This window comes from Trachurus japonicus, chromosome 10 (assembly GCF_045865225.1).
Source record: "Trachurus japonicus isolate A0001 chromosome 10, Traja_1.0".
Classification (NCBI taxonomy): Eukaryota; Metazoa; Chordata; class Actinopteri; order Carangiformes; family Carangidae; genus Trachurus; species Trachurus japonicus.
In genome coordinates this window covers 25952975-25978053 of record NC_140916.1, presented here as the reverse complement: position 1 = coordinate 25978053, position 25079 = coordinate 25952975, and the positions used below count along the sequence as shown (strand labels likewise).

The window sequence follows — 25079 nt, the reverse complement described above, 5'->3', positions numbered from 1 at the left end:
TAAAAACATTCAAACCCGTTGCTCAATAGGATTTTTTATTCGCCCAAACTGCTATTTTCAAAAGATTGGTTTCATTGAAGACTTTAAAATTACATTTTTAATCTACCTACAGCTTTCTGACATACAGTCATATCATGCCCCCCCCCACCCAGACCTCAGGGGCATCTACATTTACCAACACATTTTGCCAGCTAGCTAAATGACTAATGACACACAGAAAACACTCCTCCCACTGTGGCACAAGGGGTTACCCTGAAGTGTGAGCTCAACAGTCAAGAAGGGTGTGATATGAGATTAGTCAGTTAGAGTGTGTATTTGTATGATGTGAACACCACCCAAGTTATAAATGAATCATCAAAAAGATTTATTAGTGTGTTTACGGTCTTCTTCTAGTCCTTCATACTTTGTGCTATTTCAACAATTCATATATCAAAACGTGCAGCTTTTTCTGGACTTTATCGGATGTATTCAAATTTTTCATACTTTTTCAAATATTTAACTTTTTTTTTTTTTTTTTTCCCCATAGAGAATGCATTGGAACAGTCTTCAAACTCTTCAGATCTTCTTACTTCTTTCAGCCACTAAAGCTTCACCATACTTTCTGCTAGAGACTTCATTCAAATTCTAAGCTGTAGACAAACTTTTTAAGTGTTCCTCTATGACTCAGCTTATTGATATCTTCAACAGTTTCTGATATGTGGCAGTTTTAAAATCATTAAGTTTTTTGACAAAATCCAGCTTTATAATGGGTGTGTGTTGCGTCTAACGAGCAGCGCTAGAGTGGTGCCAGAGTGGAGAGAGGCAAAAAAACATTCTAGAGTTTTTCTGGCTAAACTGTCAGCATGGCCACAAATTAAACTCTAGACACATTATTTTCTCCAGTTTTGTAGCCACACTTGTCTTCTGGCTAAAATTCTGGTCAAAAATGCAAAGAGACTTAGATAATAATTTAAAATATTTTTTAAATGCTCTCTGCTCTCATTGAGCCCAATGTATTTTTTTCACAGCAGCAGGAGAAGGAGCTCAACTTTGTAACTTGCTGTTAAGTGCTTTTTAATTCGTTTTAATTCACCAAAAAATAGTCACAGGTCACAAAAAAGTCCTCTTCTTACTTGGTGTGGCTAATTTCTGCACTTTCCTTACTTTTTTTTTTTTTTAAGCAGAAGCCAAGGTTTTCTTTGCCCCTCACATACTGTCTCTGTCTGTAGCCTAGTGGTTAGCTTGTTGGGTTGAAGACCTGAAGGTTGCTGGTTCAAACCTTGCCTCAACAACAATTGTAGTGAATTATTTTCTCAGTCGTCCTCTGTTGACTTCTGATAACTTGCTTCATGTTGAAACTGCTGCTCTCAGCCTGAAATTCACAGAAATTTTCATTCTAAGTCATTAAAGCTTGACTCTCAAGCTTTCTTGGTGTTGACACAGTGTGTTTCCAACAGGTGCAGCTTTGGGCTCGTTAACTTCAGAGTGAGACAGAGTGCAGCTCATCAACAGACAACAGTCTTTGCAACTGTATGTACATTGTGGCCTAGAGGCACAGTGAAAGTCTACTGACCATGAGGTTGTGGGTTCGATTCCTACCTCGGTCAAACATTTGTATGGTGATCAGTCACTGCTTGCACTATTTGCTAATTCTGCAACAGCGTTCAGCTGCTTTCAGCATTCACACCATTTCCATTCTTGGAAATGCTTTTTCTAGTTATAATTATTCTGCTATAAGAGGAACTAAACTATCACAAGATAAGAAGGACGGAGTGGTTCCTGGAAGTGGTGGAAAGCTCACCTTGCTGGAGTCCCAGTCCTGGGTCTTGGTTTGGGTCTTCATCAGTTCATATGTTTGTTCCATTCTGGCCACCTCTGGCTTTGGGAAGCCTGGAACAACATTATGAAGCTGGAAACCAAACAGCTGCAGCCAGCTACCGATGTCTGGAAAGAGACAAACACACATACGTACAGACAGAGAGAAAATTGCACAGTGGGAGAGAGTTAGAATATAATGTGTATACTGTGAAGCAAACAAAAAGTCATAAGGCCAGAGAAACAACACCTTGTACAGGAAATCACACAATATTTGAGCGTAATGCGCGACTGAGATGGGTCGGCTGGTGTTTTTCTCACAAACACATTCTGTCTGTAATAAACAATACTGCTGGAGGAAAACGTGACAGGCCAAATGAATGTTCCATTAACCAGAAGGACGTACGCCCCCGGCAACATCCTATATTCATCCTCCTACTCTCCTATTCCATCTCTTTCCCTTGCTTGAGTTTCTATTTTGTCTCTCGGGGAAACAGTATGTTCTTGACAGACAGAGGGAACAAAACATAACAGCCTGTGTTAAAAAACAAGATGATCACAGGCATGGCTGTCCTTTCTGTTGCCAGTATTTTCTGTCTGTCACATCTTTTCTCTGTAACACAGCTCACCTGTGGTTAACTGTGGGCCCCGTTCACTCGCTCTTTATGGCAGATGTCTCTGGTGTAGGTGTGTTTGTGTGGGAGTAGGTGCCGCTGAGAGAAATATCAGCCTCTGTCTGTGTGAGCGCTGCAGTGTGGCAGCTTTCCTGCGTCAGTCAGCGACTGGGTTTGGACAGCCAAAGACTGTGTGTGAGCATACTCATGTGTTGGACTCACCTGTAGTAAACTGTGTCACCTCCTCCACCGTCCCAACTGGGCAGTTGTTTTTGAAAGCGTACAGGTTAAACGGCTTCGGTTCCTTTCCCAGCTCGCCCCACAGTTCATGATTTGGTGAGGTCCATCGGCCAGCCAGAGTGTCGTAATCCCGCCTGCCTAAATGCACCAGTCGTGTTAAAGGGTCGTACAAGCCTCCATGGAAACCGATGACCAGCTGGAAGTCAGGGTTGGTGTCCTGATAGACCTCTCCATAGGGGGTGTAGAGGATCTCTTTGACCAACCTGCCCTTGCTGGAGAATACCGCCCTCGGACTCCCGGCGCTGTCGCAGGCTACGTAGTACTCCTCTCCACTGCTCAGCTCCATGGCAATGAGGTGGCCCTGGAGGTCATAATACAGCGAGGTGATCAAATTGCTGCTGTGGTTGTACAAGTGGCTGACCCTAGTGGGGTGTGACAGGTCAGCATAAAAGAACTGCAGCTGTTCGCCCTGGCTGGTCTTGGTGGCCACACGACGACCCAGCCCGTCATAGCGGTACCAGACGGTGCGCTCGGTCACGCGGTTCAAGACGCGGGTCAGCAGGCCGTTGGAGTTATAGTCAAAGAGGTCATTCGCTCGCTGCCTGAGAAAGCCATCGTCGTCGACGCTGTACTGTAGCTCGCCAAGGTGCGTGATGCGGTCTCTTTGGTCGTAACGCAGCGGCGTCAGCCTGGAATCAGACCAAACAGATGTGTAACAGTGTTGTGTTCTTACAATTCTGTATCTAGCATCAATGGGCCCAACATGTTTCCATCAATAACGCTGATGTGATAATTGTGTGTTAGCATGACATATTTTGATGGTTAGTGTTAAACACTCAGAAATATCGAAACTGATGGGAAAATCATTGTTAAAAAGCACTTAATCTTAACCACAGTATTGAACAGAATAAAATATGGACCTGATAGTACTAATTAATTTGATCCTGGGGGGAGCATGAATGACTGGATTAAATTCAAAAGCAGCTCTAATCATCCATGAATAGTCTGACCTTCTGGTGGTGTTAGATATTAAATCTCACTCACTAAAGCTCAGTGGGGTTCGGTGGCTGGGAACCATGAATGTAGGGCCTACTGTATATACAAAACTTCACGACAATCCAAAAGCGTGCATGTTTTGACACACGACCTGCTGTAAAACATAGTGCTAGTTGATGCTAACTCACCTAGCGCTGGTCCCATGGCTGAGCAGGTTGATGTTCCCGTTGAGGTCGTAGCTATAGCGCCACTGTGGCCGCTCATTTACCGAGGCACTCTGGAGTTGGCTGTCTGCATCGTACTCATAAGTATAGCGGGTGACGTTGCTGTCCACGCCCACCCTGATGTCACAGGTGGTGGTGCGCCCTGCTGAGTCGTACTGGATTGTCATCCAGTAGGCGATGGATTTAAGGATCTCGTACTGGACCTCTACCACCTGGCCATAGGAGTTAAATACCTTGGTGTGCTTCATCAGATGGGTGGTGATCACCTAGAACACATACAACACGTGTTGGCTATGTATGCATTTAAAAACACACACGCACGCTCACACACCTAAAACAGGCTGAAGTGCTTCTTGCAGCATTATATCTGGATGTTTTCAGGTGGTATTTATTGATTTTTTTTTGGCCACTAGGGAGCAACAAAACAAGCCTGGCTATAAAACCAACACCTTATAAAGTTGCTTTACACATCCAGCGGACAGGAGGCAACATTTCATTGGGAGTCCTTGTTTTTGGCCACTCAACAAATAATTCTGTAGCAAATTTCATTTAAGCTCTGTTAGGGTCTCCACCAATTTCTGAGTGGAACATAATGCTATGGTGCTAATGACTGCTAAATGCTTAAAATGCCTATGGAAACAAACTTTGTTGGTCTGCTGTTGAACAAATAGCGTACAATGTTTTCATCTGACCACAGAAGAACGACTGTCTGTCGTGGTTGGAAACAGACTGAGACTGGTGAGGACAACATCAAAGCCATAAAGATTAAAGGGTAGACTGCTAGGGGCTTTACAGTTCATGCAGTAAAATATGTTAAGTGCAAGATGCCTACCTGGTTGAGGTCATAAAAAATGACACTAAACTTTCCAAACTGCTCGACCCGTCCAGATACATCAACGTAACGGTAGAGATCAATCGGCAGAGGTGTCTCGTTGATGACTGCTTGCATGCTCGTCACTCTGAAGTTGTTGTAGCTGTAGTCAAACCTGGCGTTGACCAATCCTTCCTCACTGAAGCGGAAGATCTGCCGACTTGTCAAGGGACCTATGTAGAGAAATCGGAGTGTGTGAAATTCAGCGAGCACGTGTGTGGACTTCACACATAATACGAAACACACACACACACACACACACCACTCACAGTTGGCCATCACGCTGTCCATACAAGCCTGCCTAATTAATTCAAATCAAGGCCTAATTCAACATCATTAACACAGACACACACAGCGCAATCCATTCAATCTTAACTATCCCCACACCTCTATGGCATTTCCAGTAGTGACCTTTAATATGGAGAGATAATGAAATCTAAAGACAATAGCCATGATGGGCCAATGTGCTCCTTAATGTCAGAACATCAACGTTAACAACACCATTCATCACCTTTGCTGCTAGCTACTAAAGCTCATCCTCCATTTGGAAAAAAAAAGGCCTGCTAATGAAACACCATTATGATGCTATTTGAGATGACTCTGATTGCAGTTAACATGAAAAAGTGTCGAGCTTTGCCGACTGTAGAGAGCTGGATCAGCATTACATCTTCTATTTTTATTTTCTGTGGAATGTTGATTCTGAACCTGCGCTAATGGGAAAATGGCAAAAGCAGTGAGAGTGAGGTGGAGGTTTTCCCACAGCCCAAGGGAACTCACAGTCTGTTCGTCTCGCTTCTCTAGCTGTCACTTCCCCAAGCTGTCATTTTTCCCTCTCCTTTTTCTGTTTCTTTTCTCCCTCGCTATATCCCTGTCTTTTTTTTTCTGGTCCCTTACTTTTCCTTGTCTCCTCTCAAGGGACAATTACCACTATCTCTCCTCTCTCCAAGGCTCCGTTTGTTCTGCTGAAATGAGATCAGTTAAAGGAAGGTGAGAGTCTATTCACTGTGAGGGCAAACCGATAAACACACACACACACACACACACACACACACACACACACACACACACACACACACACACGACTGTGCCTCCCAGATTAGTGACACCTGATCATGGCGAGCCAATCACAAAGCCATGTGTAGTGAACCAGCAGCAGAGATGAGAGGGCTCTTAACCACCCTGGAAAGATTCTGTAACTTGAAGGAATCGGTGAACTGTATTAACAATGGCACTATCCTAACATAACGGCTAAAGGGGGCCACTGATGACCATGTCCTCACTGAGTAATACTGAAATTTATGAAGTGCAACGTCTTTCTAAATAATTCGCTGGGTGGGACAGTTGTCACATTATGGGGGTTATAATTCATTTCCTGCACTCTATGTTTGCAAACATTAACGCAGACAAAGACATTCAACACAAATACAGCATAGCCACACCTAGCTAACCACAAATTAGCGTGTATTTATACATTCACTTATTTCCTTTGATCAGAGAGACGGGTTGCGGAGGTGGGGAAGAGATAGCACGGCTCAGAGCCCAGGGGGTGGTCTCGTATTTACTTCTGTGGTAGACCACAGTCTCTTCCAGTTGAGCATTCTCTAACTGTGGCTGTCTCAGTGTAAGATAAAAAAACACTAAGGTTGACTCAAAGCCAGGCTGTATAGTTTTATCTCTCAAGAGACCAAGCCATTGTACAGTGCAGATGCCTTGAGCTGTGCCATAAGTTTTAAAAGATCCATCTAAATGACTCATTGCACATTGTCAATATTTAAAATTTGTGGCTACTGGTCCCTTTAATGTATATGCTGTGAATGCGTGTATATATGTACCTGTCTGTCTGTATCGTATGGAGCTTATGAAGCCGTTATGGGTGAGATGAATGGTCTTGACGGTGCCAGAGGCCTCGTCATAAGTGAAGGTCACCAGAGTAGAGTCATAAACCACCTCTGAGAGCCGCGCTGCCGGAGTATACCTTGAAAAACAGAGTGAAAAAAAAAAATTAATTCATATGAAAAATAGAGCAACTGGGATGGATGATAAATTAGTTAGTTGTCTCAGAAGAGTCTAATAAAATGGTAAAACATACGCTAAAATATACATTTGAACTTCAGTGTAAGTAAACATGGTTTACCTCATGAATAATACAAAGATGCCTTGGGCCGTTAAGGAGCAAGTTGCATCATCCTTCAATATTTCATCAAAATCAGACTGGTTGCTGTGGCAGTTATGGCCTTTCACATCTTGAAAATGGGGCCGTTTATTATAGTGTGCCCATCAAGCCAATGAGTATTAAAAATGTTAAATGCCAGAACAGTACCCAAATCAGTTCTCCAGCTTTCATCAAAATCAGATCAGTGGTGTCTGACATAGTATGATGATAAAAAATGTGACCTTTAATCAGCCCTCCCCATCTCCTTTGGTCCAATCAGTGTAATTTGCAAGGACAGCTGTGTGTAGTATGTTTTTGTGTCAGCTAGATCTGGTTCTAATGGGGCTTTTAAATTTCTGAGATTAGCCTCTAATTAAGGCACCTTCATTAGGCCAATCAGCGTTATGTTTTTATATGCCTGACAGTCGTGCCAAGATGCGTAATGCCTCCGAATTCATCAGAATCAAACCAGTGTTGACCGCAATGTCACCCCTTCCACACTGCACTGCCTCCCTAAATTAACTGATAAAATCTACGGCCAGTAATCTTTGCCATACCTGTAGATGACACTACGCCCTGTTCCCAAGTACTGAGTCCTCATCAGCCGCCCATCCAAGGTGTAGTCCTGCATGAAGTAGGCTTGGCTGTCGGGAGGGGTGTAAATGTTCCTATAGTAACCAATTGACAGGAGAGACTGCAGGGTGTGTTTCACCATGCTGGGCATCGTCACGGCAACCAGGCGGTCCGTTTGATCGTATTCAAATACATAGCGCCGTTGGCTATGCAGGAGCAGCATAATGGACTGAAAGAACACAGACAGAGTTAAAATGCTTTTTGTATTGCAGTGTCATTTCCTGAAAAGATTTTATCAAACAAAGAAATGTTGCAACCTTGAGTTTAGCTTGAGTTTGGCCTTTCACATCCTTATTTCTGCCAGACAAGCTTTGAAAATGTGTGTCTACAGTCTTTTGGTAACTAGAACAGTCTGAGCTGAGGCAAATAAAGGGTTTTGCAGAAATTTAACTGTAAGGTATAATATTAATCTATTAATAATACATGCAGGTATAATTCATTTCTGGATGGTTCTGTAATATAAGCTCATTTACACCCTCTCTTAGACCAAAACCTGATACTAAATATATTTCAGGCTGAATATAATTTCATTAAATATTTCAATTAATTTCAAGTACGGAAATTATAACCTCTGGTAGCTTTCAGCTTTGTCACACACTTAAATGAGCGTAGCTGTCATTGTGTGTTTTAGCCCATTTACTAAGAATCACATGAACTGTAAGTTACTGTATTCCCGCCATTAAAAGCATGGTGAGAATTTACTGTGAAACCTACCAGGAAACTACTGGTTACTTTCCCTTTCACATCTCTGAAAATCTAGCTTCAGAGCCTTGAAACTTTGTTTTCATTTTATGTAATCCATGAGAACGAACACCTTGTCTACTTTTACTGCTCTGGAAGCTGTGTTATAATTGTGTATTAATGCATCTATAAGTGCGGCTCGTACACAAAGAATGTAACTGAATAGTTGAAACTTAAAAAAAAGAAAGCCTTGAACTTAAGACATGAATTTAACTTAACTCTGCAAAAAGCTTGGTAATATGAATGGAAACAAATGGATACCTCAAAAAGAGGGAAAAATATGTATTTTAAAAAGTTGTTGGCAGTACTGCACATTAAATTATTTTCACGTGCTCTCAATTTGTTACTTTCATTACCCACAACAGAAAGTACTTTGTGTACTTTTAGTGTTAGTTTTGGTTTCATACAGTAACTGAAATAACCAAAAAAACAGTCAAGTTACCAAACAAATCTCAGCATGATGCAGGGAGTCTACCTGAACATGTTTTCTGTAAGTGCAGTTCTTACTCTGTCTGCGTATGTGTAGCTCCAGATCTTGCCGTTGACCCAGGCTCTGGAAACAACCCTGTCGTTTTCATACTCCAGCCTTTCAGACCACTCTCCACGGTGAATTGCAGACAACAGACCTCCAGCAGAATAGCTGATATTCACTTCAGTGTATTTGCTACTGGGAGACCACACTACAGGCCGACCCAGCAGGTCATACTGGATATGGAGGGTGAACTTCCTGTGGTCATCATAGATCTTCCCTACTCTGGTGCTCTGATCAAAGTCTATGGACAGCAGGTTCCTGTTATGTGCCTGGAAAGAAAAACAGTAACATGTCAGTGAGTGGGAGCAGCAGTAACTAAAGCTGATTTCTAATCAACATAAATTCTGAATAAGGCTATAGACATGCAAATATAAATTAAGTGGTATGTTTGAGACTAAAACAGATTTCATTTGGTAAGATAAATTAATGAATGAATGACATTTTAGCAAACCAGGTCTGCATACAAACAATAAAATGCCTGGTGAATAAGTGAAGAACAGAGTCCTGGGGATTGCAATTTAATTAGAAGACAAAAAATCAGATAAAATGCTCCATTCTTATGAAATATTCTGTTTGTGTGGTAGACTCTGTGTGGTAGACTCTCTGTGCAGAGGGAAAAGAGAAGAGGTGTTGTAGTCGGCGTGTGATTTGTGGAAAGAACAGCCTACACTGATGTCACCAATCACGCAGGACACCTGAACATGCTGAGAGAAAAACAGGCTGTGGCAATGGTTAACCTCACAACAAATGTTAAGATCCATTGAAAAGCTGTGGGTACATTGCACTTAGAAGTGACATTTCTTTGTCACTATTAATGGAGTGTTTAAAGGTCACATTACGCAACTTTGACTCAAGACAGCATGCTTCACAGATGTGGTTTCAGTGATGTGATTTAACCCATTCACACTGGTTTCCACAGGATATTTAATGGATGTTGGGCATTTAACGGATTCCGTTGTGAGTTCAGATGCTAATGATTGTTTGCTAATGATCTATTAGACTGGATTTTCTACATTATCTGAATTAACGGAAGAATATTCTGGTATGTGTTTTACCCTCAGCCTGCGCTCATAAGTGCTGTAGTTAGTTTTGCTCTGCTCCTTCCTCTGCCTCCACTCTATCAGGCTGGGGGCGTGGTCTCCTGGCAGGCTGATGTTACAGCGGCTGGCTGTGGGACTGACTCCTCCACCCATGCCTCCAGGGAGGAGGGGCTCCGTGCTGAGTGACAGCTCCATCCCACTCGCCAGCGTCACAAGGAATGAACCATCAGCGCTCACTCTGTACGAACTCTGAGCATGGTCTGTGGGGGGGCGATCATATACAACAGTTGAGGTCACACAAACACAGTGGCCCACAAAACCACAGGTCTACGCAGAGATGCAAACGTGCAACAACAGTTGAACAAAGTGTGAAAAAACATGTCTCTCTACAACAGCCTTGAGAAAAGGCAATGACATAAAGCAGTAGACTACTTGAATGCAGTGAATTCATGTCTGGCTTTTGTGTGAATTAGGTGCTTTGTATTTTTTGAAACAATTTCTCTGCAACGTTGGTGTTGTACAGTATCAGCTATTGTATGCTTTGAAAAATGTGTATCTATTAAAAAAAAGGCTGGAAGACAGCATGAGAAAGATGGACAGAGAGCAATAAAAAGAGGAAGGGGGGGAGAGAAAGAGAGAGAGAGAGATACAGACAGTAGGTGTAAGGGAGGGGTGCTTGGCCGTCAAACGATTTCACACATTGCAAAGGTTTCTCAGAAACTGTTCTCTCATTTCTGCATGTCTCATAGTAAGATACAGGTGCTGGTATCTAGACTTGCTAGTTTATGTCAAGTCTTTACTGTTTATAAAACAAAGGTGATTTTTAAAAAAATAGCTAAAATAATCATTAAACTATATTTTAAATCATAAAACTTAACACAGCTAATAAACTGGATAGTAACTTGTATTCCCTGCATGACTATAAAACCTCATTCTATACATATTCTTATTGTTGCCTCAGAGGCAGGAGACGACAGTGAATTTGTGGGTGGCGGAAGTAAAGGGGGGGGGGGAGGCACTCTAAAATAAGGGGTCATTTCAACTCTTCCCTGGCAGCTCTGTCATACTGTAGCACTGCCCGTGTGCGTGCAAATGTATTTATGTGTGTTGCAGCCGCTTTTCTCTCCCTGCAGTCCTGTCATTGTGACAACAGCTAGAAAGCAATTAAAGGGATGACATGAGAAGAAACTGCTCCCATGAGCAGCTTCTCCACTCTACTCTCATTTTCTCCTCTTCTCATCTCTGCCCTCTTTTCCATTTTTTTTTCCTGCGGTCGTTAAGGCCTTTCACACATCAGTTGGATCAGTCTCTTCTTTTGTAAATTTTGTAAAACAAAAAACAAAACACTGTTTTACTATACATTACTCTGGCCATGTAAATAGGGAATATCCGATCCATATTTGAAGTATTAAAGAAAACAATAAATCCTCAAAGCTGTGACTCTCCTGCACATACCTTCAGTGCAGCCGGTGAAGGAGGAGAATAAGAAAACCACAGGTCAGAGCGTCTGACCTGACCAGAATAACAGCCACGTTATTGCAGTTTGTCAGTCATAAATGTTTAAATATCACTATAACCTTAACGGCCTGCCCTTCCATACATATGTGTGTGGTCTATAGTTTAGCCCCCACCAGATGAGTCATAAATAGCCTTGCAGCAGGTTTGTGGTGAAGTCGACGGTAGCGGATGCATTGTGGTTAGGCTATAATCTTTCCTGCATGTCAGCTGGTGAATACATTATCTTTGGTCCTACTGGCCTGCACGGTGTAAAGACGAAAATGCAAAACGATGTCGTACCTTGTCGGAAAATGTAGATTGTGTCACTTGCAGACAGGTTAGTGCTAGTGATGAAGTTTTCACGGTTAGACACCTCAACCTCCACCCTAGACCACCGCTCTAGGTTGCCGTGGAAACCGCTCACTTCGCCCGTGGGGAGGGTAATGTTGGTCACACGGCCCTCGCTGTTGTACCTTGAGGAGTAAACACAAAGACAATGATGTACAAGCACAAACACACACATATACTGTAGATAATGGCTGCTTGGACACACAAACACAGCTGTACACACACATACACACAAGCACACGCACACTCACTATTACATTCTTATACACAAACACTAACACAGAGTAAGTGTCAACTATGATTTATATGTGTAATTATCCAGCTGTGGAATTTGACACTGAGACTGGGTCGGCAGTAGTGAATAATTCAGACAGATGTGTCTTGGGGTGCGTTCAATATGCACTAAACATATGTGTGATCAAAGTGTTGCTGAAATGTCCTTTAACAAAAACCAAAATGAAAAAAAAAAAAGCCTCACCAGCTTTCTACAATGATGCAGTAGCTACCACCAGATGGCACTCATATGTTATGCTGTTCTGACATTCACACACATGCACATACATAATCCTATGTTTATGTTCATATGTAACATCATCATCATCATGCAGATAAAAATATGAATATATGACAAAAGTGAAAGAATGAAGGAATAAAAGGTATAAAGAAAGAAAGAAAAACAGCAGAAAACAACTATAAACTTACTCATAAACAGTGGTCCAACTGTTCTCATCACTCTTGGTTGCTAGGAGACCTGTGTTGCCATGGTAAGTGATGTGGGCGATGTCATGGCCTTGGGCCGACACCTTCCTCAATGTTCCACTGTTGCTAAGAGACAGCCAGTACACCTGTCCTCCAGGTAGCGCCAGCCAAAGGGGAACGCCGTGAGCGTCCCTCCTCACCTGGAGCCCGTGGCCGTCGCGACACATCAGTCCAGAAAGTTGACCGTCGGTGCCGTAAGAGAAGTTGTACAGGTAGTGGCCAGTGATCAGGTGCTTGGTGTGCATGTGGGAACCGTTCTGTTCATGGGAAGAAAGAGAAAATGATCAGGATTGTGTTACAGCTACTATTTATAAATCCATTAATAAGTCGTGTAAAGAGTCCTCCTCATGTTTTATTAACCACTGTTTCAAACTAGTGATTTACAAAATCTTTAAAACTTAAAATGCACTGGGACACTTTGGCCTTGGCGAAAGGTGTGCTTTAGTCTGTACTGGACTCAGTCCTCACACAACCTTGACAAATTATACATGATTTGAAAGCTGCAAGTCTCCTGATCCCAACTGTGCAAAGCATTTTAGGATCCTCACATCACTGTGACAGCTGGAGACACAGAACTGGTTCAGACCTGTGGCTATGGCTCCATAGAATTCTCCAGAAATAACAAACCTCTGTTATGTTTGCAAGAAGTAGATAAATCAATTAATAATTAACTATCACATTCAAATCCTGTGTGCACCTTTTTGGATATAACCTGTTTTTGTGCTTTTATTTTCAAACTTTTGCATAAAAATAAGAGTGGGTTGGGCATTGTATAGCTCAGTGGGTTGAGCAGGCCAGCGGCTCTTTGCTGCATGTCATTCCCCCCTCAGCTGTTCTGCCCACTTGAGGCATAAAAGCCCCAAAAAATCCTTTAAAAAAAGAGTTAAGGTGGTAACAGTGTAAGGACTGCGTTAACAAGTGAAAACGAATCAACTTAATTAACTAAAGATTTTAGGGGGCATACATTACACTGCTTGTCCTTTGTATAGGTAGGTTTAACTTTATGGTGAGTTAGGAGTGTTTCAGAGTTAGTATGATTAATGTAGGTGAGAATGTGTGGGTAACAGTGGAATATGCTCACCTAGCTAATACCACTTGGGCATTCAGTCTTACATTATTAGCATTACAATTTGTAAGTTACGGTATGTTGAATTCAGAATTATCCCAGGATACATAATTATTAAAGGGTCAGATCAGATATGTTGAGCACATTTCATATTATCTCTTTTAAATTTTACCCTAATCCGCTCATTAGCAAGCCAACGTGAGCTTTTGTAAGTTTCATCTAGTGCAGCGTCAATATTTAGTAACCTACAATCTCTGTGTGAGAACTAGTTCATCTGGCTCAACTTATTTTCATTTAGCAAAGTGTGAATTTTAGCAAACACAGTTAAAACCAGGCTAAATCTGAATTTATGAACTGCACACAGTTGCACTAAATTAATTATGCAGTGACAGTAATGGTGTTCTTACAAAGGTCTCACCCCCATTCTGACCTAAGTGAGATACGGCTCCCTAGTTAATATTTTACATGCACATACACATTTTATATACAGAGCTTAAGCATTATGTACCTGGCTGAAGAGATAGAGCTCCTGGTCCAGTGGGGAGCTGATCTCCACCAGTCCGGCCGGGCTGGGCTGAGGCTGGTTGGGGCTTACAGCTCTGATCCGGATGTTGCCCAGATCAGCAATATACAGGGTACCATTGGGGGCCACGGCCAGAGAGGAGGGGGCCTTGAGACGAGCGTCACGGGCATAGCCTCCATCTCCTGATAAGACACAAGAAGACATTATTTCAATGAGGACAAACCCTTTATCAACAAAATGGCATAAGTGAAGACACCCCGAGTTTTAAACACACTGAGAAATACAAATGATTCTTCAGAGAACGGGAGAAGCCACAACCAGTACACACAATCTCTGCAAAATATGAAGATCCCATGGGGCCGCTTATCAGTTTAGCTCAGGACTTGGACTTGTTGGGATACCGTAGCTTCCCAATGGAGTGAATATGAGCACCTTGATAGTGACCTCGGCCTTATCAGACGCTGGTAGTGGGTGACTGAATGCATTCAGATGTCTTTGGTAGCACAGCGGGATAATAGCTGGGTGAAGCCCTTTAGATGCTGTCAGCAGTAGGCCCAGGGCCTCTGATGGGTCTGTGCTGACAGCAGGGTGGCAGTTTATCTCTTGACAGCATGCGCATTATGTGTGTGTGAGTATGTTTTTATGCGTGTGTGCATGCTCATGTCTGTTTGTATTTGCGGGTGTGTGGTCACATATGTGCGCATGTTCAAAGTGTGAGTGTTTATGGTGAAGGGATGGGAACGGAAAGCCTCTGAAGAGAGTAATCATCTGTTAACAGCAAGACATGATTGAAAATATGCAAAGTACAACCCAAGAAATAGGGATGGTTACAGCCCATTGGCTTGTGTCATGGGAGAGACACTTCCCTCCATTTTGAATAGAAAAGAGACAGATTTTTATGAGCAGAATTAAATGATAAAATCACCTCCTCTGACACTTACAATGAAAGCGTGGCCTAACTGTCAAAAGAACATCTGCTTATTTGTTTGGTCCTTTCCCTCTTCCCTTTATTACATTTCAGGTGCCCTTCCATGATACACCAACTAGTTAAAACCTTCAGCAGCCAGACGAGGGCCTTTTCTTTCGCCAGCTGTAATTTGAATGAATTTGAAAGGTTCCTCTCGAGCTGGTTGCTACTGAAATCAAGCTGGAGGTCTCTGCGAAGACAGAGCCTCCTTATGAATACAAATACAAATACATCACCCACACTTACACATATGCATTGCCTGCATACCCAACACACATACATTCACCAAGTCAAATTACATTTGCTCACTTTTCCATTGTAACATCAGAGATGGCCATTTCTTTCCTGCGCACTGTCATAATTTAAACGTCATTATCATACTTTTTTCATGGAGAGTCAAAACAGCCCTGCTTCGATATTAAAACTCCATCTGACTTAAATAATTCAGACAGATTGAAAGGAGGAGGAAACAGTGCAGGAGACAGACATAGAGAAAAAGTTCTTCTCGAGCGCTGATAATAAAATCAGTGGCCAGCAGGGACACACAGGAAGCAAGATTTAATCACTCAATATAAAACACACTGACTATTTCGATTCATGTACTGTAAGTTATGTCAAAGCTTTTAAAATGTTCCTGTTTTTGTTCAATTCATATATACATCTTGGCCAGGCCAAGCACGATATGATCTCAAATGATGTTTACAGTAAGTGGAGTTGCATGTTGTTTTTAGGAGCAAAATGTTATTAGATACAGTATAATCTAATATTCTCCCATTAGTTAACCCTGCACTCACATTACAAGTCTGTGTGTGTATGTGTGTGTGTGTGTGTGTGTGTGCTTGTGCCATCTTGCCTGATGACCCACCAGAGAAGCAGTCACAGTTGGGGTCTATCTTACAGTCACAGTCCGTGGGGGCTCCAGAGATAACAGATATCTCCCCGTTGGTCGACACCTGTGGAGTATTCAGAAAAGAAAGAACAGAAAACAGAAACAGAAAAAGAAACACACAACATGTCAGATACAGCAAAGGAAATCCGTTGGAGATCATTGTTGGAGAGAAGATAACGTTCAACAACATCCTTTGTTACATCTTATCTTCCCAGCAAAACAGATAATGATGGCATTTCATAAAGACCTGAGATGAAAATGTAGATAGATTATATTAGAATGAAATAATAATAATAAAAAATTGACAACAATGTTTTTGTCGGTGTTTATCCACTGGTCATTCTACCCCCCCCCCCCAAAAAAAAAAATACCAGATGATATCTTCGATGCCTTTTATTTTAATTTTAGGAAAAACAAAAGGAGCATGTGCCTTCGATGAGTGGGAACATTCATTGTTTGGTCTAAATGGGGATTTGTTGACTAATCTTTGCAAAATTTAATCAAGCTCTCCACACACTTGAAACTGACTGTCCTGATGCAGCGTGTGCTTTATATGCAATCATGTATTTCAACTGATTTAAATTAGATGAGGACACTTACACCACCTCATGTCTGTATCAGTGTTTCTTTAACATCGACAGTGTCAGTGTCAGATATTCAATTTCTGTTTTTATCACTGTTTCAAATGAATAAAACACTTTATTTTATTCTAGTGCCATATGCAGTGTATTGATTCACTCAGCCCTACTACTCACAAACACTCTGAATGGACTTCTGTCAGTTAGACTGGCCATCAGGCACAAATCAAAAAATCCATAAAGTTTTTATTGTCCCCATCTGTGTCTTTACTGACTGTCTCTCTGTACTTTTTATTCAGGATGTGGGGACTGGGCACAACATTAAATAATGGAGCCCAAAGTGCTTTGAAATTTGAATATTTGCAATGGAGCACCTTTATGGCCCCCCACCCTTACATTATCTACTGCCTCAAAGAAAGTCTAACTCTGGGAAACACTTCTGTACAGTCCCTCAATAATTAGCACGTTATATCTTGTTTCTTTAATCTGTACAAGCTGTGGTGTAAGAACAATATATATTCGGTAAGATTTGTAGATCCTGGTTAGTGGATTTTGGTATGTTTGGATGGACAGTCTCTCCATTTTCCAGTTTTTGTGTTATGCTAAGTAAACCAGCTGCTTGCTGCAGCTTCATAATTGACACAGACATGAGAACGATATCCGTCTTCTCACCAGATTTTTGGCAAGGAAATAAGTATGTGTATTTCCCTAAACTGTGAACTACTCCTTAAAGATTTATAACCTCGGTCTGTATTTATTCCAGTTTCTCAGAGTAGGAAATAATTCCTCGCTGGCCGAGAATTCTCATTGAGATGCACATTTGTTTCTGTTGTTCTGGGCCAGGGTGTGAAAGTGTTTCATCAACATTCTTGACCTGGGAAATTACTCATGCTGTACCTCTTCCCAAATTTAGGAGAGCTGCATAGCTGTCCTAACAGTTTTTAGTTTTCAACATGAGGACAGTAATGAGTAAAACATCTCCACACATTCAAGGAGGCAGGGCAAACAGAATCGAGAGCCTTTGATTTAAAATGATGTTGAGCCTTTTAAAAAACATCAATCAGATGTAAAAGTCTTGTGACTTGTCTGCAATAATCCCTCTTCAGTTTGCCCTGATGTGAAGCTACAACAGAGCCAATCTGAGACTTAATGACTGTGATTTTAATGTACCTCAAAGCTCAATGACTTCCCTGCCTTTATACAAGATTGAAAATAATACTGGTACATATTAGTTTTGCGTGTGTGGTCCTTGATATTACAGCCAAAATGTTCTTGGTTTACATGGCAGAGAAACATGCCTGGACCATAATAATAGCTGAACAGCGGTGCCAAAGCATTGCCTGTACTATACTTACTGCAGCCAAAGCACGTTCACATTTAATAGAGCTTATAATACTGCAGAGATAGGCTTGCTGGCTAAACAGTACAAGATGCAGCTGGTGTCAGCCATTTAAGATGAAATGTAGTGGTTAATTCATGTGTCATTTTTTTTTTAGCATTTTAAAATATCCTGTCAGTCTGTACATGTGTGCAGCTAGTTTGTCTTACAAGTGACACAATGTTGTGCATTTCATTTTTTTTCCTACATGACACTGTATCTGCACGAGCCTGTCAGTTTCCTTAATGTGTTGATTGCAGAATCTGCTGAAAAAATCTGTTACACATCATCATTAATTTCATTTTACGGTTCACTGTCACAGAACGGTTTCGATCACTCTCTAAGTCCACTCCACTTGCTGCTGCTGAGAGTGTGTCTACGAACTTTCATAAATAACTCAAGTTCCACTCTGAAGCAGAAGGAATTTTCACTTCTGGTTTGACTTTCTGTGTGAGTGATTCTGAGATGCTTCACAAATACAGGGCCAGAAATATCAAACATAAAATCAGTGTGACAAATACAGTAAAAAAGTTGTGTTTTCATTGCCTTCTACAGCAGATGCCTGGTCTCCGTCAAAAACATCCAAGGCATTTTATGTTCCTGTCTGCCTCCACATGGACTCAGTGTGGTATTAACCACAAAGAGACTATTGATTGAATCCAGCGGGCTGTGTCTTTGTGGTGCTGGTGCCCAAATGCCGTAGGCTTGTGATAGCGTGCTGCTAGCGATTGGAGCTAATGGACAAAAATATATTTTTTCATTAATGAAAACAGCTTTTTGGTTATCTTTTTGATGGATCTGAGTTTTGCTTCAGAAGGCTGTCAGAATTTTTTATCTTTTTTTTTGTTGTACATTTTATTCTAAATAGACAAAATCACATTGTTTTCCATCAATATAAACTTAATAACTCTTTTTTTAACCTTTTCAAATTAATTTCAAATCAAAAACTGAGATGTCTCTTTTGAGACCCTCTACTCGGCACCCCAAATTATTAGACCTAGCTTGAAGTCCACCTGTGTCACACTGAATTGATTGGACATACTTTAGAAAGAGTACACACCAAGGTCTCACAATTCACACTGCACGTCAGGACCAAAATAAAACCATGAAGTCCAAGGAACTCTCTGTAGGCGTCTGCGATAAAATTTTGAATTGCGTGGATCAGGGCAAGGGTACAAAGCATTACTAAAGCTTTGAGTGTTCCCAGGAGCACAGTGGCCTCGATAGTTGTAAAACTTTAGAACCATCAGGTCTTTTTTAGAGTGGACTGTCCAACCAAACTGAGTACTTGCGTTAGCAGGGCTGTGGTCAGGGAGCTCAACTCTCCAGTCTAACAGAGCTTCAGAAATTACAGGCAAAAATGGGAGAACCTGCTGGAAGGATGTCCACCACAGCAGCACTACATCAATCAGGCTTTTGTGGTGGAGTGGCAGGAAGGAAGCCACCCTGATTGACAGCTTGCTTGGAGTTTGGCCAACATCATTAAAAGGGACTTAGAGCATGAGAACAAAAAGATGTTCTGAACCAAAATTGAACCCTTTTGGCAGGACGCCAAAAAGTGACTGGTGAACACGTCATACATGTCTTCATGATGCCGCTAACATGAGGGAATCGGTGGCTTTGACTGTCTCTTGTGTGAGAGCGTTCTGTAAAGATGTCCATACATGGGAACCTCATGGTTGCTATCAGATCAGTAGATTTTAATGACATTAAATCCATCATTGCTGCCCTACAAAACACAATCAGAGCATCTCTAGCTAAAAATAAGCCCAGAGTAATTACAGTGTGTGTGCGTGTCTGTGATATTTTTAGTGACCTGCTGGATGCGGTTGATGCGACGTTCATCAGTCTCTGCGATGAACAGTGTGCCCAGGTGGGACAGAGCGATGGCCTTGGCAGCCTCCAGGGTGGCACGCACTGCTGCCCGGCTCACAAGGTGGTGGTCAATACCCGGAACCTGGCAATGGATGGGACGTCCCGCCACAATACGCACCTGAAGACTTTCTGACACCTAAGGAAATACACTATCAAGTATTAGCTATGTAAAAGAGAGACAGAATATAAACAGTTAAAACAGCTGTGGCTGCAGTATATGTATTTGGAATCACTGACATCAAAGTGTTGTTCTTCCATTGCATCAGACTTCATTTGAGAATTGTCTAATGACTGAATAATGTTCACATGATACACACTCAAACGAGTAGTTCATTAATTTTGAACAACAAGTTTTTGGGTCATAAGGAAAAGTGACACAGCATGTTATTATTATTTTTTTTTTTACAACACACTCTTTTCTTCTCTTTAATGTTGGCAGCCACACTCACTCTAAATGCACTTAAAGTGACAGCACAGCACTTTGCAAGAAATATTTTAATACTCTGTCTGTCTCTGTTACAGAGTCTCTGAAAAAGCAAAGCATGAATGGGAAATAACTTATTCGCTGTGTTTTTGTGTGTGTTTCTCTACCTGTAGAACAATGTTGTTGTCCAGGATATAGAGGGAGTTGTCCAGTGGGTTGATGGCCAGGTCTGTTGGCCACTCCAGTCGTACCTGTAGAATAACAAACATACAGTAACCGAGGTGGGAACAAAAGAACATGAAAGCCTTGGTGGCGATTGCCCGCATGAGTCTGTTACATCTGATACAAATAATATCCCCTTAATAACATAGCATTAGGCCTCCTGACCCTCCCTGCTCATGCAAAGGTCAGCAGCGAGCAGGGAGCCTTCCCCGTGTTTATTCAAGACTCACACTGGCTCGCCTCGGCACTGTTCCAAATGTCAACCAATAACCGTGATCGCCGCCTGCTCAAAAAGCCGAACCTGCCCACGAACACTGTGGGGGTCAAAGGCAGACAAACCTACACTGATGCATGGCCACCCACATCACTGTCTATCTCTCTCATACACACACACACAAACACTCAAACTGTGCAGCTAAATCTGCTATTAAAACGAGACAGCGCGTCCGAGGGATCAGTGAGGTGATTGATGACTCTGAGGATGGATTGGTAAATAAATGGATCATGTTAAATTGCCACTGACATGTCCAATTACAGGCTCTGTCAAATGAGAAAGAAGAGGGTTCACTCTGAAATCCCGTTCTAAGAGGTGAGGAGATTCATCACGCAGGACTTACCCCGTCCTTAGACAAAGAGGACACACATCAAATCTCCCCTGCTTAAGATATTGAACTCTGCAGTCATGCCAGGCAAACACTTTTACAAGTTAAGTTGAGCAGGGCCTGCTGAATTAAAAGTCAAACTGAAATTAAAATTAATTTCAGCCAAGCCAATTCCCATATTCCTATAGGGCACTAATGCTCTGACTGACATGCAGTATTGATAATGGTAATTTCATTGGTGCTGAATCTGTGTGTGGGCACCAGTGGTCAAAGAAGAAATATTAAAATCCTTTACTTAAGGAATGGTCATCTTACATAATGAACAGAAGTAATAGCAAATGTGCTGTACAGTAAGTGTCAAAAGTAAAAGTTTTTTTTTTTTAATGACCTCACCCTATACAGTACCACTGGGTATCTTTTCTATTCACTGTTTACACTACCTGTAATAATTCATCATTGTTGGTTTTCTGACTACAAAATAAGCTGTAACTACTGTAAATGTGGCAAGGGGGGAAATATACTACTTAAGCACACTATCCATCCATCTACCCAATTTCCACAGCGTTTCTGAGATCAGGTCGTGGTGGCAGCCCAGGCATCTCTTCCCACCAGCACCATTTCCAGCTCCTCCTGGGGGATCCTGAGGCGTTCCCAGGCCATGCTATATGTGTTTTTTATGACTGAATGTGTCTTCTTTTTAAATGCCAGGTTGTAATCAAATGTCCCCTGGTGGAGTTATAAAGTTTGACTTGACATGACTTGACTTGACATATGTAATCTCTCCAGCGTGTTCTGAGTCTGCCCTGAGGTCTCCTACCAGTTGAACACGCCTGTAAGTCCTCCAATTGAGGGTGCCCAGGAGGCATCCTAATTTCCTAATCAGTGCCCAAACCACCTCGGCTGGCTCATTTCCATGCAAAAGAGCAGTGGCTCAACTCCAGATGTTGGAGCACCTTATCCTACCTCAGCCTGTGGGCTCACCACCAGGAGGGATAGGAATCAGGGCTGGGCACTATTCAAGCCTGGCCTCAGGCCAGGTCATGGGCTTGGGTGTGTTGACCCTTGTTACTTTCTGTAGTAGCCTTGAATATGCTATTTGAGTGAATTATATTAAGTTCTGGTGAGCACTGAAAATAGTTCAAAATATCACTTGAATTCTGGTGCCTAGCAGGCACTTAATGAACTGAACAATGTTTTTGGCTGATGATGAGCACCATCTGTGATATGAGCACTGTGTATGTTATTTCATGACTCCATATGTCAGTTAAACTGTTTCATGTTTCAAATCATAGGCTAATGTGTGGAGGGCTGTGGTTACAGTCTGGTCATTTGCTTTTGGCACATTTAGTTCCTTAAACGAGAGATGCTAACTCCAGCTAGCTGCTCTGTATGCAGAAGCTGCAGATGAATCAGTACGTGTTGAAATAACATGATAGAAAAGTTATGACTTGAGAGAATTAGTGCCAAAGTTAGCAAGCAAAGCTAACTAGCATCTAGTTTCCCAGTGGAAGTTAGCCTACTGTGCACCACTTTCTGTGTGCATTATCGTATGTGGGCTTGTTGAAAAAAAAATAGGAAAGTCATATATCATCATTCATGTTCCAAGGTAATATAAGGCATCACTGAGATGAGGCTTAGACACCAAATACACAAATAAGTGGTTTCATCCCTAAATGTCTGGTTTAAAAACAACAAAATAAATAAATAGAAAAATGCTTACAAGAGCTGGAATATTATTGTAGTTTTTTTTTTGGGGGGAGGAGTGGGAGGGGGGGAATCAGTAACATTCTCAACTAACAGTAATTTCATCAGTGTATATCAATATTGAAGCCAGACTGATGTCAGATCAGCTTATAAGAACAAACAGACGGGGGATGACTGTGACAGAGGCCGGTAATTTACAAAGAAGACTGTTGGGTAACATGGGCTCCTTCACAGACATATAAGAGCACCGCTGGGAGTTCATCTGGGTTGTACATGCATATTAGCATACAGGTACACATACAGGCACTTTCATCCCTATGTGTGGGCAGAGATCCCTCTATAGAGCCAGAGGTTCATCCATAATTCACTCGCTGCTCTAATAGGCCTGATAAGTCAGCAGCGTGATCTGAAGGCTGGCTGATCAAATCTGTACAGTGGCTGTCTTTGGTCTTAGGAACAACCCCCCCCCCTCTCTCTCTCTCTCTCTATCTCTGCTGTCTCTCTCTTACACACACACACACACACACACACACACACACACTGGTAAGAAGGTATTTAGAGTTTCTATAGAGGACAAATTGACACAACAGTCACTGACTGTAAGAGAACAACAAATAAACTCTTTGTTTTTTCGCAATCTGTCTCCATTTTTACATAATTACTCTAATTAGTGAGTACATGTAAGAGAAATAATTTAAACAATTCTAAGTAGAGGGTACGGCCTGTTTTACTCGTCTTTAGAAACACCACTGCATCCTCACCTGGCTGATGTCCATGCGTGCATCACAGCTTAGTGGCTGCGTTGACATCAGTCCGTTTGAGCCAATCACGGTGGAGAGCAAACCCCTCTCATTAATCTTCTGAATGGTGGTGCCATCAACGAAGTAGACAACACCTCTTTTATCCACTGCAATACCTGGGCAGGCGAGAAAGAGAGAGAGGCAGAATGAGCTTTTGGAGATGACAGAGGGAGCGAGTCGGGGTGAGAGAACAAAGAGGGAAAAGGAGAAAAAATGGTGAAAGAGAGTAGGAGAGAGAAGAGGTGAGGAGGAGTGAGTGGGGGAGAGAAGTAGAAGTGGAGAGAGGAGAGGGCTTCGGAGAGGCATCCAACTCAGTTAGACATTCAGCTCAGCAAGCGGCTGTCTTATCAAAGGCACTGCACCACAGAAATGTAATTATATTTCCATTCCAGAGCCCACTAAAGGGATTAGAACAATGCAACTGGAGGAAGAAGTTATTTGTCACATTAGATGTGAGTAGGGTGCTGCAGTGAACTTTTGACATTTGAAGCTCCTGTGTAAATGTGAATTAGAAATGTGCTCCCGCCAATGTGCATGTGTGCATACGCTTGCCTGTATTTGCGCAGCACATGTGAAAACACGCTTGGAGAGAGGGCTTTGCTATGAAGAGTGTACACTTGAACTCTCCTTGGAGTGGAGGTCTGCACCAGACAGCGAAGCTGAGGGACAAGGAGAGAGGTAGGTCCAGGCACTAAAGGTCAGGGCAGACTATGAATCATCTGTTATGGATGAGGAGCAAACCTTCATCCCTGTCTCATCTCCATACAGAGAATAGCCTTTTGACTCAACTCCTCAGCAATAATATTCCACGACTCAACCCTCACCTCTCATACCGCACGCTGCCAATTCTGCTTGATTGCTTTCACTTAGCATCAGCGAAAATAAGCCATACTTCAGTCTTCCTACCTGCCATCTCCAATGCATGTGGCTCATGATCGCACCATTTAAAATACATTTTATTTATGGTTTATCACCGAGTCATGGCAAGTTTATCTCAAGCATGCCTCAAAGCACTTAATGGGAGACAAAGCCCACTTATATCCAACTACACAATAATCAATCACAAAACTTAATGGAGCAATACAATACGGTCATGGTGGAAAGATACGCCCAATGTGTTTATGCTCTCCACCAACTCCTGGGGGAAATACAATATCTGGCTCTTTAGCTGTTAAATGCTTTACTATGTTCACTAACTAGATGCTTAATTTGTTTGGCTGCCCTTTGCTTCTCTCAAGGTAATGTGCAGTTGCTTTATTAGAGCTTTTGTGCCGGAAACAGCTGCCTGCTGCAGCTGGAACACAGATTTATTAAAGTGGTGAGAGTCAACCAAGATATTAGAGATAATAATAAGATGAATGAAAGCAAAAAATATTATTCAAAACTACACCAAAAAACAAAACAAAAAAATGCACACCGCAATATCCCTGAACAAAAGGTAACATCCTCAAATTGCTTGTTTTGTTCAACCAAGAGTCCATAATCCAAAGATATAAGTCATAATCAGACGCAGAAGAGAGCAAAAGGAAAGCTGGAACCAGTGAGTATTTGATATTTTTTCATACTCAATCACACTGACTATCAAGATTGTTGTTCATTAAAGTTCTGTC

At 42.0% G+C, this 25079-nt stretch overlaps 1 protein-coding gene across 1 annotated transcript in view; it reads right to left on the bottom strand.

Annotated features, from left to right (window-relative positions):
* The window catches only part of tenm1 (teneurin transmembrane protein 1), a 168769-nt gene that overhangs the window by 1991 nt on the left and 141699 nt on the right, over nt 1-25079 (bottom strand). Inside the window, exons 23-37 of the mRNA XM_085788394.1 lie at nt 23431-23585; nt 20309-20392; nt 19659-19853; nt 15863-15950; nt 14016-14212; nt 12385-12698; nt 11635-11807; nt 9853-10097; nt 8773-9066; nt 7449-7693; nt 6572-6714; nt 4701-4912; nt 3833-4134; nt 2631-3337; nt 1781-1923 (exon numbers count right to left, since the gene is read on the bottom strand). Of these exons, the coding sequence (XP_085644520.1) occupies nt 1781-1923; nt 2631-3337; nt 3833-4134; nt 4701-4912; nt 6572-6714; nt 7449-7693; nt 8773-9066; nt 9853-10097; nt 11635-11807; nt 12385-12698; nt 14016-14212; nt 15863-15950; nt 19659-19853; nt 20309-20392; nt 23431-23585 (3497 nt within the window). The remainder of the gene's footprint in view (nt 1-1780; nt 1924-2630; nt 3338-3832; nt 4135-4700; nt 4913-6571; nt 6715-7448; nt 7694-8772; nt 9067-9852; nt 10098-11634; nt 11808-12384; nt 12699-14015; nt 14213-15862; nt 15951-19658; nt 19854-20308; nt 20393-23430; nt 23586-25079) is intronic.